At 38.8% G+C, this 13556-nt stretch overlaps 1 protein-coding gene across 1 annotated transcript in view; it reads left to right on the plus strand.

Moving 5' to 3' along the window:
- Nucleotides 1-13556, plus strand: part of LOC141799175 (piezo-type mechanosensitive ion channel component 2) — a 34380-nt gene that overhangs the window by 14106 nt on the left and 6718 nt on the right. Inside the window, exons 24-45 of the mRNA XM_074681319.1 lie at nucleotides 126-290; nucleotides 953-1153; nucleotides 1240-1444; nucleotides 1972-2073; nucleotides 2172-2337; nucleotides 3116-3359; nucleotides 3486-3582; nucleotides 3770-3929; nucleotides 5536-5625; nucleotides 5765-5853; nucleotides 6255-6320; nucleotides 6474-6586; nucleotides 6719-6839; nucleotides 7013-7087; nucleotides 7289-7455; nucleotides 7944-8143; nucleotides 9647-9808; nucleotides 10002-10322; nucleotides 10425-10683; nucleotides 12305-12493; nucleotides 12598-12805; nucleotides 12929-13058. Coding sequence (XP_074537420.1) covers nucleotides 126-290; nucleotides 953-1153; nucleotides 1240-1444; nucleotides 1972-2073; nucleotides 2172-2337; nucleotides 3116-3359; nucleotides 3486-3582; nucleotides 3770-3929; nucleotides 5536-5625; nucleotides 5765-5853; nucleotides 6255-6320; nucleotides 6474-6586; nucleotides 6719-6839; nucleotides 7013-7087; nucleotides 7289-7455; nucleotides 7944-8143; nucleotides 9647-9808; nucleotides 10002-10322; nucleotides 10425-10683; nucleotides 12305-12493; nucleotides 12598-12805; nucleotides 12929-13058 — 3530 coding nt within the window. The remainder of the gene's footprint in view (nucleotides 1-125; nucleotides 291-952; nucleotides 1154-1239; nucleotides 1445-1971; nucleotides 2074-2171; nucleotides 2338-3115; nucleotides 3360-3485; nucleotides 3583-3769; nucleotides 3930-5535; nucleotides 5626-5764; nucleotides 5854-6254; nucleotides 6321-6473; nucleotides 6587-6718; nucleotides 6840-7012; nucleotides 7088-7288; nucleotides 7456-7943; nucleotides 8144-9646; nucleotides 9809-10001; nucleotides 10323-10424; nucleotides 10684-12304; nucleotides 12494-12597; nucleotides 12806-12928; nucleotides 13059-13556) is intronic.

Below are 13556 nucleotides of genomic sequence, written 5' to 3' on the forward strand. Positions count from 1 at the left end.
TGTGGTGTTTTCAGTGTACAAACAGTTTTTCTCTGGTAGTCTTCCATACTTGGCCCCAGTCATTTTTTTTTAGAAACATAGGGTGAGCACAATTTCCATATTAAACTTTTATCACTTTTTCAAAGGGCCTAATACCGTCCAACAGCTCAGGTTTGGATGATGAAGCAGAGCTGAGAGGAAACATGATGGAACTGCTCAGAAGATCCATCCTCTACATTGAGCCTGTGGACCCGGTGTACTGGTGTGGAGCAATGCGTAAATGTGAAGGCAGGATCCTCCCTTGTCTCAGGGTATGGTCTGAAACTTTATTTCTTTGCATCAGGTTTATGCTCTATTTATGTTTCATATTTAAGGCCAGATGTTTTTTTTCAAGGGTTGTAACCAGGGCTATGTAAACAGAGAAAGTAAGATAGTTTTATCATTTAGTAATGATGTAACAAGACAAACATGTCCCAGAGAAAGCTAAGCAGTGGTATGATGAAACAGATGGCTTTTTGAGGGGAAGGGAAAACTCATCACAATGAAGGAAATAGATAAGGTTAATAGGACGTGGAACAGTGAGGTAAAAATGATTAAATGAATGGATTAATAGGGTGAATAGACAAACATAAAACCAATAAAAGGGTTTAGTGGAGGTCAAAGGGTCAGTGTCAAAGGAGAATAAAAAATGAAGAAAGAGAATAATTATTATAAAAAATGAAGATGAAAATTAGTTACATTAAAATTAAGTCTGTAAAAGTGTGTTTTGAAAGGAGATTTCCAAGATCTCACTGACCCTGCTACTCGTTTTTTTTTAAGTACGATAAAGGTACTGGATTTATTCTTAAACTATTATCATCTACAACTTTTGTTTGATTGAGTTCCTCAATGAGTTTGACTTGGTTTCTAAGTCTTTGACAGTCAATCCACAGCTCCTCCTCCTTTCCTTTACTAAGTGTGTTTCCTGTTACAGAACCACCTGATGGTGCTGGGGTTACTGGTTTTTGAAGCTACTGTCCAGCGGCATCAGCTCTACTTCCGCCTCCACAATGACCTCAAACCTCCACCCTTCAGCATTATATTCCAGGGCATCACAAGGCAGCACCTCGACCACGGTGTTCTGCCCTGCATCAAGTACTTCATCAACTACTGCTTCTACAAGTTTGGACTGGAGGTACTTTCAGGGCCTGGAGGGGTTTTTGAAAGTCTGTGAGCTTAAAGTATGTCTGATGTTGTATTGGTGACAACACTTTTCCTTAGATCAGCTTAATTGTGGCAGTGAACGTGATTGGCCAGAGGATGGATTTCTATGCTCTGCTACATTCCTGTGCTTTAATGGCTGTGCTGTCGCGGAGGCGGAGGAAGGCCATCGGAGAGGTGTGGCCTAAATATTGCTGCTTCACTGCTGGGCTCATGGTGCTGCAGTACCTGCTGTGCATTGGCATCCCTCCTGCTCTCTGTGTTGGTATGGATTTTTATTTAATACACGTAGCTTTTATCCAGTTTCTGGATACACGTTTGTTCACAAATGCATAGAAAGAAAGAAAAAATATAAAGAATACTTACTTCATAACGAATACAAGTGAATTATCCATCATCAGAGTGTTTTTTATATTATCAAATTTACATGTCTGTTAATCAGCTGTAAGAAAGAAATTAATAATTTTTTGTAATTTGATCTGATTACATTTTTAATCATTCATCTTCTAATATATGCACCCACTACCTCATAAAATGTCAAAAAAATATGTAATATATCCATTTTAATATCTGAAAGATCAGGGTAAACATATTGAAAAAAATGAGGATGCATTATTTAACATTTCATTATACATTTTATCATCCATTTATTTAAAAAAAAGTACTTTCTGATTCCCCCTTTGTCAGTTAAAATCTTGTTTGTGCGCATGTTTCAGTTTTTTAGATAAAATGAGACGTCAGTTGTTGGAAATTGTTGTCTTGCCAGCTTCAAACTAGTCTTCTTTTTTTCAGATTACCCTTGGAGAACTGCATTTCAGCCTCTGACCTCTAATGTTATAAAGTGGTTTTACCTGCCGGACTTTGCCATGAGACCCAATCCTCTGTTTATTTTCTGTGAGTTCATCTCAACTGGTTTATCATGTCTTTGAACCCATTCCTCCTCCTGTCAGATTTTGACCCCTCGCCCTCCTCGTCCCTCCTGCTCTCTGCAGATGACCACCTCCTGCTGCTCTGCTCGTCTCTGCAGTGGCAGATGTTTGAGGAGGAGAACAGAGCAGCTGTGCGACTGCTGGCGGGAGATAATGTGGAGATCAGTCGAAGTTTGGATCCTTGCTCATTTAATCAGTACATCCCTGTTGATAACTTCCTACACTGCAGGTCAGTAACAATCCTCTTTCTCCTTATTTTATGTCCAGTATGTTCTCCTCTTGAGAGTATACAATTAAAAACAAGAGCAGGGAATAACCAAAGCTTGGTTATTAAAGGTAGGGTGTGAAGGAATTTTCATTACTTGTTAGTAACCACAAATTCAAACAGGGCTCCTCCTGCTTGGCTCAGTGCCAGCGGCAGCGCACACCAACACACTTTGGTTGTATTTTCCTTTCTGTACTGTGTCCACCATCGTAGCCGTTCAGGATAGCTTCTTCGACTCCTGATCATCAACAAACAAACTCACTTGAACACTGGGCACTCTGTAATTGGCTGATGTGACCACACCTACTTTCATCCTAATACAACAAAAAAAATCAAAATACAGGTTGAGGAGGGGGTTGGAGCAGACACACATATACAGAGACCTGTAGGAGATGATTTTACAGGATTATTCCTGTAAAAGTAGACATTCTTTTTTTTTTTTTAGGAAAATCCTTCAGACTCTACATTTAAGCTTCTAGTGAATGTCTCCTCTTGTATGAGTTACATGTTAGGGGCCAGAGCTCCATTCAGCTTCATAGGTGATAGATTTAGATCACTGATTTACTTTTTTGGGTGTCAAGTTAATACAAATGCACTGAGAATGCTGGAGGGGCATTTTGTTGGGAAGAATGAGATTTTTTTGGTATTTATCATCAACGTCTCCCTCATATTTCCTGTCTTTCTGGTACCATAATCTATTCTTGCTGCTTTTCTATGCCGACCCACTCTGTCTGTTCAACAGAAGCTACCTCGACATGGTGAAGGTGTTTGTGTTCAGCTACTTCTTCTGGCTGGTGCTGTGCCTTATCTTCATCACTGGCACCACACGGATCAATATCTTCTGTCTGGGCTACCTGGTAGCTTGTTTCTACTTCATGTTGTTTGGTGGAAGCGTGTTGATGCAGCCGGTCAGATACATTTTGAGACTTTGGGACTGGCTCATTGGATACACCTGCTTTGTGATCACCATGAAGAACCTGCTGTCTGTGAGTTCTTACACTGTGAAGAAGCTCACCAAGTCATTTAAAAAGCACGCTGTCCTATTGATGATGCTCTGTTTAAATGTTGTAAGTTGCAGTATTTTTATGCCATTCTTGTCTTTTTGTGATCAGCTTGGGTCTTGTGCCTACTTGGGCAGTCTATTGAAGAATGGCTGCTGGTTGATTCAAGCCTTTAGTATGTTCTGCACCATTAAAGGCTATGATGTCCGTAAGTATCATCCATGGATAATTTTTACAACATCCTAAATTTCACTAAACAGTGTTTGTATGAGAGCAAATGATGAACATTTACAGAAGAATTCTTTGATTTTGTAACATTTACAGTGCGTGAACTGTCTTTGTTCATGGAGCTCATTCTCTTTAGTTAAAGAGATAATTTTCCGGTTGTGTTTCAGCCGAGCCTGATGATAAATGTGAGCTACCTGAAGGTGAGGCTGGCATCGTCTGGGATGCAATCTGTTTCACTGTTCTCCTGGCACAGAGGAGGGTCTTCCTGAGCTACTACTTCCTCTACATAGTAGCTGACCTCAAGTCTTCTAAGATACTAGCCTCCAGGTCTGTACTCCACCCATGCTCTACATATATCCTCATATTAATGTCTCAAACACAATACTTGGCGCAGGAAAAGGAAACCATTTGGGAAAGGGGGAATTTAGCATATTTTGTTGCAAAATAAAAAGAATAAAGAGTGTCTCTTAGCATGTCTTTTCCTGTGTTTATATAGGAAAACTATCCTGAAATTACATCCATATTTCATGAATAAAGCTGCCTTTAGAGAAGGTTAAAAGTGCCGTGTCAAATTAGATATTAATTCATGGAGTATTATTTATCTTTGAAGTTAATGTCTTATTTAGTTTCTACTGTAAGGGAAAAAATTATTTGGCATAAAGACATCATTTAATATTCATCTGAAAAGATACAGATCTTTGCATGCCCACCAAAACTTCCTTCTCCTGTGGACACAGTGTAGACTATCCTTTCAAAAATAGTAAAGAAAATGACTATTAGAATTGTGACAATGATAAACATTATTTCATTTATCCCTTTTTTTTCATACAATTTTTATGAGCAAATTTACAGACTGACTGTAGCTGACATCAAATTATGTCTGGCAGATTTTTAAATGTAACGTCTTGGTGAAGTGGTACAGAAATTACGATGGTACATTAGAGACACGTAAATAAATTAAATTTAAAAAATGAGAAAGTAAACTTGACATTTTTGAGTTTATAAGCTTGTAAATTTATGACTTTATGAACTTTCAGTTGTATTCATAGCCCAATATATTATATATTTTTATTTAGAATAGAATAGAACTTTATTGTCATTGTAACAAGTACAACAAAGTTAAAGTCACAGCAACAATCAAGAAAACAAAATTAATAAAGTGTATAGAAAGTGCAAAAAGGTCCATAAGAAAATAGATGATGACAGCTTGTCCATCATTGTCCAGTTCAGCCAGCCTCCACCTCCACAGGGTCCAGGACTGAGCTTCTTCAGTCATGCTCCATCTCTGTCTCTTGGATCCTGTCTGCTCACAGCAGGTGAAGCTCTTCCAATGTGGCGTTGGTGTCTGGTGTTAGCTCTGTTAGCCATGTCTTCCATCCATTTGTAATGATGGATGGAAGGACAGGTCTATGTCGCCACTTCTTGGCTCACACCTGAGAACCAGCACGTCGTCCTCACCTCCTTCTCCTCATCTCCTTCTCCTCACCTTGTGGGAAGACATCAGGCCTTACACCAGTTAGCTTTGACATGCTACAGGCTGCTAACAGCTGAGTTCACATGTAAACAAAGCGGCCATGGTTACATGTAGGATCTCCAGACAAACACAGGAGAAAAAGTAGTAAAAATATCACTGCAGCCACAAAAGGTTTGGTGTCTATGACCAACAAATGAGCCATACAAAGTAATGATCCTCCCCAAATACAAAGATTACGAAAAAGAGATGAAAAATTACAAGAAACGGACAAAGAAGAGAGAGCTGCTGCAAAAGGCAGCCATAGCCAACAGGGCAGCGCCTAGGTCATGCCAGCCATACGCTGTAGTAAGAAAATGCTTACTAGCTGAAAGGCAAACCGCAGCAATAAAAATGAACAGATTTTACAACACCTCCTGTTGACAAGTTATGCTCTCTTTCTGAATGTCTCTGTACTTTTAGGGGTGCTGAGCTGTTTGAGGCGAAAGTGAAGAAGATGGTAGCAGCCCGCCTAGAAATGGAGAAGAAATCTGTTGAGACACTGAAGAAACAGTAAGAAACCTGAACTAGCTGCTCTGTCCAGCTAGAGCAATGTTTTGATATTTGTTTCCAAAGTTTCTCTCTAGATTTCAAAGTTACTGTCTTTGAAATATGAAACAATTAACCCATCCTCTCATCTTTTTCTCTGGAGGATGGAAAAGATAAAATCTAAACAGAAGAGTCGACCTGCAGCAGCAGACAAACCAGCCCTTCCAATTGATCAGGCCCAGTCAACTCTAGGTAACACTTTGTACTTTTCATAAACCAGAAATGCAAGAAATTAAGAAAGTATATCCTCTGTGAGAAGTATTTTATTATTTTAGTGTTGCTACTCATTTACTGACAAAAAGGTAGATCAAATTTTAAAGAATTTTAGATTATTTTTATTAAATCACTACTGATATCATCTATACACATTTTGATTAATCTCTGCTGTTTTCTGGCTCTTAAAATTTTATTTGTATCTAGTGTTTGTTTTCGTTTTGTGTCGACATTGATTGTTTTGTCTAATAACACTGAAGTCCGTGATTGACTTCTTACCAACATCTGTAAATGCGAAAGTGTTGACTTAGTGTTTCATCAAAGGTGAGAAAATCAGAAAGTTTCTACAGCAGCTCAACAAACTGATTCCTGTGTCTCAGGTGACGAAGAAAAGGCAAAAAGAGATGCAGGAAAATGGTGGAAACCTTGGGTCTCTAAACCAGGAGGTGAGCCAGTGCTGTTTGTGTATTCTTTTAGGAAACAAAGCACACAAAAAGGTGATGAATGATGAATACTGGAGCAGCTTTTGGTTGGATTCCTTTTCCAAAGACACAACAATGTGCAATGATGTGCATCTGACACTTCTCTTTTTCTCACAGTGGAAAACAACTGTGGCTACCACCTTTTTGAAAGTGACAGTGAAGAGGAAGAAGAAGAAGCTCCAGAGAAGAAAGAAGAAGAGGAACCACCAAAGAAGAAATCTGCTTTCCAGGTAACGATAAAAAAACAAAACTGTTCAAAAAGTGAGCACTGCTAGTTCAATATGTTGTACATCCAACACCCCGATACCTCTGGATTTAACACCCCAAGTCAAAACATGTATCTTTTGTCTCTGATATCTCAGTTGGCCTATGAAGCCTGGGTCACCAGCTCCAAGACAGCTCTAAAAGACCTGAAGAAAGAGAAGAAAAAAATGAAGAAAGAAGAAAAGAAAAGGGCAAAAAGAGAGCTGCAGAAACAGCAAGGTGATAAAGCAACATTTGGTTTATGGAAGAGCATTTTGTTGTTGAAATTTTTGCCCCAATTTCGGAGACAAATGAAAGGTTCACTCACATGAAACTGTTTTTTAGGGAACACTAGATTTAGTATCAGTTAGTCAGGACACTCTCAAGTCGACTTAACATTTTTCTCTTTCCAGGCCTTGAAAGAACAGACTCAAGTGAGGATGAGCTAGATGAAAGCACAATGGAGGAAGAAGTGGTCGAGGAGAAAGGTAAACACAAGTCACTGCATTGCTAGATTGTAAAATAGTACTACATTTTATCCTCAGAAAAGGGAAATTTCATGACCTAGAGAATTTAGTGTGCTCAACAAGAAGCCACAAAACTGTAATTTAAGAACAGAGAAATCTTTAAATGTGCTTACAGATCCAAACTTTACTCCAGCGCTTATAAACTTGTCGTTTCCATGACAGAGAACATCCTGCAGCGAGTCATCAGCACCTTGAAGTTCTTCTGGGTGTTTGTTCAGTCCCTTCTTGACGACTTGACAGAGGGTCTGAATTCTTTCTGTAAAGACAGCCGGGACATTTCCAAGGTGCTCTGTTTTGAGAGAGCATTACTCAACCAACAGCAAAAGAAGGTGGGTGCAAATCGAGGATGTAGAAGCAGGAACAAAGCATAGATAGATAGATAGATAGATAGATAGATAGATAGATAGATAGATAGATAGATAGATAGATAGATAGATAGATAGATAGATAGATAGATAGATAGATAGATAGATAGATAGATAGATAGATAGATAGATAGATAGATAGATAGATTTGTCTTTCACATGGCTCCAAGCACAAATTCAAACATGCTGACAAACACAACAAATCTCGCTTTGAAAATTGCAAATGAATTCATTTTCATTTCATGTAATTTCGTTCATGTGTGAGAGGAAGTGCATTTGCAAGACCATTTTTTTGTGGATCTTTGTAGTACCACAGTAATTTCTATGGCTCTTGGTCTCTGACTTGTTGGCCACCCCTGATCTACTCCTCTATACAGAAAATGAGATCATGTTGGTTTCCCTGTTGGCCACGTAACTTTTTTGATCTCTGTTCTCCCTCCGTCTCTCTTCAGGGCAGAGAGGTGAGCCAGGAGAGTGTGAAACAGTTTTATGACAACTGGCTCTCTCGTCAAAACACGTTTTCATCTCTAGATGATCTAGATGACCCGCTGCCTCCTTCAACCCCCCCACCCGACGTCCCTTCCTCAAATCATGCCTACACCAAGCTTCGCAACCAAGCCTCCAAACTGTCATGGGGCAGCAGTGTTTCCAGGTAGATCATCAGACACTGAGTCAGTTTGTGTTAATGTTTCTGCTGTTTTATTTTCTCCTGCTTCTATTTAATTCCCTGTGTTCCAGACTGAAAGGTACAGTTCATATTTACTTGGGTTCCTGTAATTAAGAATTATTGGTACAAGTACTTTTTGATTAGTTTTTGAAACCAGTACTTTTACTTAGACTCAAGTATGCGCCATGGTATGTTTTGTACTTTGCTATATTTTACACAGCATCAGTTACTGAGTGAAAAGAAAGTGAAACGCAGAAGGGATACAAGCTGTTCATCTACAGTGTGACTGCCAGCTGATACTGACATGTATTGTCCAACGATCAGATGAACTAATGTAGAGGATGAGAAGAACATGCTGCTCCTGCTAAAATACTTTCACAGCTTTGACCTTTTAGATCAATAACTCATCACTGAAAACTCAAATTCATAAATACACCTATTTCTAATCACAGTGAGATAAAATGAGAGCTGAACCTGGTTGTGATCAGTATAAGCTGCTCTGCAGAGTAGACACTACACAGTGATCTCAGTGTACAGCAGACTGTTCAATCTAAATATTTGTCAAAAATATATTTCCACATAAATGCAGCTCTGTTTGTTTTACATCAACTATTAAGAATATATAGTTTGACATTATTTGGTGTTAATATCTTACAATATCTTATGTCTTTAAAAATGAGAAATAATAATTAAGTTTTTTTATTATACTCATAGTATAATAATACTATGGAGGAGATTTTGAAGGAAGAACTTTTTTACTTTTGCTAAATCAGATTTACAGACTGTTACTTTTACTTCTACTTAAGTAAAAATAAGTAACCGTACTTGTACTTGAGTAGAATATTTTGGTTACTTTTATGCCCTACATATGTTTTATATTTGTAAAGAAAGAGGTGTAAAAATATTGTGGAGAATAATGAAATTATTACAACACAAATCCACTGAACAATGCCAGTTGGTAAATGCCAGAATAACTGGGCAGCACATCTAGATTCCTGAGGTGACGTCCACTTAATGACTAGTTTTAACGAATCCTGTGCTGCCAAAATAAGTCACGGCGAGGTTAAGGTGGGACACACTTCAGAGTCTAAGTCATGTCCAGATTGAAGCGTAATCAAAGAAAGACTGATCCATGCGTCCTTTCATCTACATCCTGATCGTAGGGTCTTTTGCCATTTGTTTGGTCTTTAGAGTAAATACAACAATAAAACACAACACAAGGATATCCTGCATTATGTGAGTTGCTGGCACAGAAATCACTAATGAGCGAGTCAGAGCCATGGAGGACCAGGATGACTGGACCAGGGTGACTGGAAAGGTCACTGAGGGGCATGTCTAAGGATGACCAGGACAGTATGAGGATGATAGGATGATGAATTGATAATGATGTATACCAGGTGTCCCATGCAAGGGATAAAAAGGACAGAAATAAAAACCATTCTTGGTTGGATGATAATACGCTGTGCCCTCCCCTCTTCTCACCCTCAGCTGTATGACAGATGAGACAATGCTTGGTTCCCGTCAGCCGACACAAGAAGAGCTCGATGAGCCTCCTACTGTGTTGCCTGCTGCTGACCAGCTCAGGCGGAGGCTCCTCAGGACAACAAATTTTGACCTCACCTCTGTTGGGCCTGAGGATATTTCTCTAACGTGAGTGAGTTAAGTAAGATTTCACATCCAGGTTGGTGTTGTTGCTTGCAGAGAGGATCCAGTCTGGGAGCACAAAGTAAAATACTGAACCTTGTAGAAGGCACCTCCCTCTGACAACTTGTAGCTGTTCTTATTGTTTACTGTGTTTAGCTTGATTTTGAAGTTAAGATTTCCTCTGTCCTTGTCTTAAAAGTGGAGATGGCTCTCCTCTTGGGGAAGACTGCGTACAAAATGAAGATAAAGAGGAGGATGCTGTGGAAGAGGTTGAACCTGAGCAAGAATACCAAATCCCAGAGGCAGAGCAACAACCAAAAGTGGACTTTGAGAAGGAGGAAGAAGAGCCAGAAGAGGATCCACAGCAGAGAGAAGCAGATGAATGTGCTGATGACCCAGAATGTATCTCACTAGGCTTCAGGGAAGGTGATGGAGAGAAGAGCCTTGACCTTTCAGAGCCTCTGAAACCTCTGAGCCAGGAAACAAGAAACCTCACAGCCAGTGAGCTGCTGCTAAACAAGTAGGTGAAAGTGAGGAAGGTATTAATGAACCAATGACTTTCTGGTCATCTGTTTGTTCACTTTTGCCATTTCTGTCTTTTTCCTTTCTTCTCCTTTTACAGCATGTTTGAAAATGATGAGATCTCAGAGTCTGATAAGTTTTTTGTGACATTACCGAGGCCCCTGAAGCTGCTCTTTGCCCTCTACAACACCATGGTTTCCAAGTCAGAAATGCTGTGCTACTTTGTGATCATCCTCAACCATATCGTGTCTGCCTCACTTCTCTCCCTCATCCTGCCCATCCTCATCTTTCTCTGGGCCATGCTGTCTGTACCCCGGCCCACCAAACGCTTCTGGATGACTGCTATTATCTACACAGAGGTACACAGTGTGGATTCTCTGAAGGGTTTTAAAACTAATATGAGAATAAATTGTTAAAAATGGCAATATACAGTTTTTGAAATAATTAAGTATAATGTATTACTTCCTGAGGATGCTACCATTCAGAATAATTACACAAAAACATACTTATATATCAGGTGACATATTTTAATGAGTGTTACTCAGGGATAACTTTAGGCAAGTCTGTGAATCATTCAGCAGCTGATCATGTTTGTATTAGGAATGTCCCGATATTACATTTTCACTTCCGATATGATACCAATACTGCAGCATTGAGTATTGGCCGATACCGATATTAATCCGATACGATATCAGCATTAAACATGCATACTTTTATTACTTATTTTGTAGTATCTCTGTCATGTTAGAAAAGGCTTGATTAAGTGATATTATTCAAAAAGAACAGTAGTCAGCAACAGTAGGTATGAGGAAAAACTGACCCATTTATTATTAACCAATGGGTAACAGAAATTTTAACATTAAACATAAAAATACTAGTAATTGAATAAAATAAAGAAAAAATTAGAAGACCCAGAAAATAACCTAAATAAATCAAATAAAAACAGCAGGAGCAGAGTCTGGAATGGACTGCTTATATCGGAGTGCTGATATCGGAGATTTTAGATGCATTCTGATACAATACCGATATTTGTTTTTTTGCTGATATCGAACCGATATCTGATATTAATATCGGACTGGGACACCACTAGTTTGTGTGTATTTTATTATTATAAACAAAAAGCAAAGTCTGGAAAATCCTTCTAAATATTCTTTTTTCGATAGATTTAAGAAAAGCAGAGTGTTATGTTATGTAACAGCAACCCAATATGTAATTTAAAAAAATGAAGAAACCTCAAAATGTAATCCAAATCCAAGTCCAGATCCAAATTATGCTGAGCCCAAAACTAATAATTTTTAACCAGAATGTTTAGAACTTGAAATACTTTAGATCAGCATTTTGGAATTTATTACATTTTTTTTTTTGTTACATTTTGGGGTAAGTACATTTATTACATTATTGGCCAGTTATCACATTTCATTTCAGGTTGTATTACATTTTGGGTAATGTTTCAAACTGGGCTCTAACAGGGCATGCAAAAGTGTGTATGTTTTTTTGGGCAGTAATGCTATATCTAATGATTAATTGCCAATGTCCGTCAGGATTAGGGATGGGTTATATTAGGTACTTTTATAGGTACCAACAGAATTCTGTCAAAAGTACCAGGACCCAATTCATATAAAATCAAAAGGTACCATGTTTAGGTACCTAAATGCAACCTTGTGACTGTGAGGGATTGAAAGATTAGGCGATTTTCCATGCTGGACATGAACACAGCATTGCAAGGTTATATAGTGAAGAATAAATATGTGAAATTGAAAATATGTATATATTTTATCATTAAACAAATTGATATTTTGACCACATAAAAAAAGTACTGAAAATTGGTACCATTAAGTACCAATACCAATTGCCAGGTACCGGGCATTGGTACCGTATCGTTTCAAATGTGAAAGGCACCCATCCCTAATCAGGATGACCTTTGATTGTTTTCATTGTCATTGCTGATCCGTTCCTCAAACTCTGTTCCCTCTTTCTCAGCTGACTGTTGTGGTGAAGTACTTTTTCCAGTTTGGTTTCTTCCCTTGGACCACCTCTGCCTACCGAGGTATCAACGCTGACCGGCCTTTTGCCCTCCCAAACATCATTGGAGTGGAGAAAAAGAACGGCTATGTCCTCTTTGACCTGATTCAGCTGCTTGCTTTATTCTTTCATCGCTCAATTCTCAAGGTATGCTTAAAAAATAACAAGTGAAATTTAAATTACTTCTCTGCATATCACGAGTCAGCTGCCTTTTCACGTGAATAATTCTGTTTGTGTCCATGACTGAACAGTGTCATGGGCTGTGGGACAACAAAGAGGTGGAGATGCCTGATTTTTTCAAGAAGATGAAGAAGAAAGTGGACAAGAAAAAGATGACAGGAAGTGATAAGATGGGCAGCAAAGACAAATCTCAACGCCGACTTAAGTTCCTTCCTTTACAGGCCTCAACAACCTCGTTATTCTGTAAAGGAAGGAGGGGTGATTCAGCAGAATCCAATGGTGAGTGTTAAAAAAGGAGGATATCTTATTCCAAATCTGGCTGGACAGTTCAAGTAGATGTGATGTGTAACTCTTCTTTATCTCTTTTCTGTTTCTTACACATCTTTAATTCATTTACTGGAGAGGTGAAGCCTAAAAAGCAGCACAGCAAGAAGAAAAGACAACGACACCGCGTTCCTCTGACCAGGAAGCAGAGGATCAGACAACATATCAGAGAAAAGATGCTGCAGGCCAAAGCTGCTGTCATAGAAGTGTATGTAGTGTTTTGTTTTGTCCTCTGTGTTCTACATGAGCTGTAATGTAACAAAATGTGAAAAATGTGAATAGTTTTTGGATGCACTGTAAGCAATCATTGTTTTGAGAAGATAGTTTTTCCTGATCAAGTAGTTAAATTACAGCTATAATTGTGTGCTGCATAGTTTAATGTGGCTGCTACAGCCTAACTGCTTGTGAATGGCTGAAAAGCAGTTTCAGTTTAGCTTCATTCTTATTTTCTTTCATTAAAGGTCCCATATTCTGCCCCTTTTCTGCAGTTTAATATGGATCATTGATGTCTTCATGAAATGGTAGTAACATGTTTTGGTCCAAAAAGCCAATAAATCAAGCACAGCAGCATTGTTTCCAGGCTCTCATAGCCCCTCTGTTCAGAACCCTCTGATTTAGTGGGCGTGACCTTCATATGTAAATGAGCCACCGCTGATAGCGCCCCGCTCTTCCACGTCACTGAGAGCAGCGCCACAAGCTCCAAGTG

This window comes from Halichoeres trimaculatus, unplaced genomic scaffold (genome assembly GCF_033239565.1).
Source record: "Halichoeres trimaculatus isolate MK-OKI-2021-1 unplaced genomic scaffold, fHalTri1.1 fHalTri1_scaffold_11, whole genome shotgun sequence".
Taxonomy (NCBI): domain Eukaryota; kingdom Metazoa; phylum Chordata; class Actinopteri; order Labriformes; family Labridae; genus Halichoeres; species Halichoeres trimaculatus.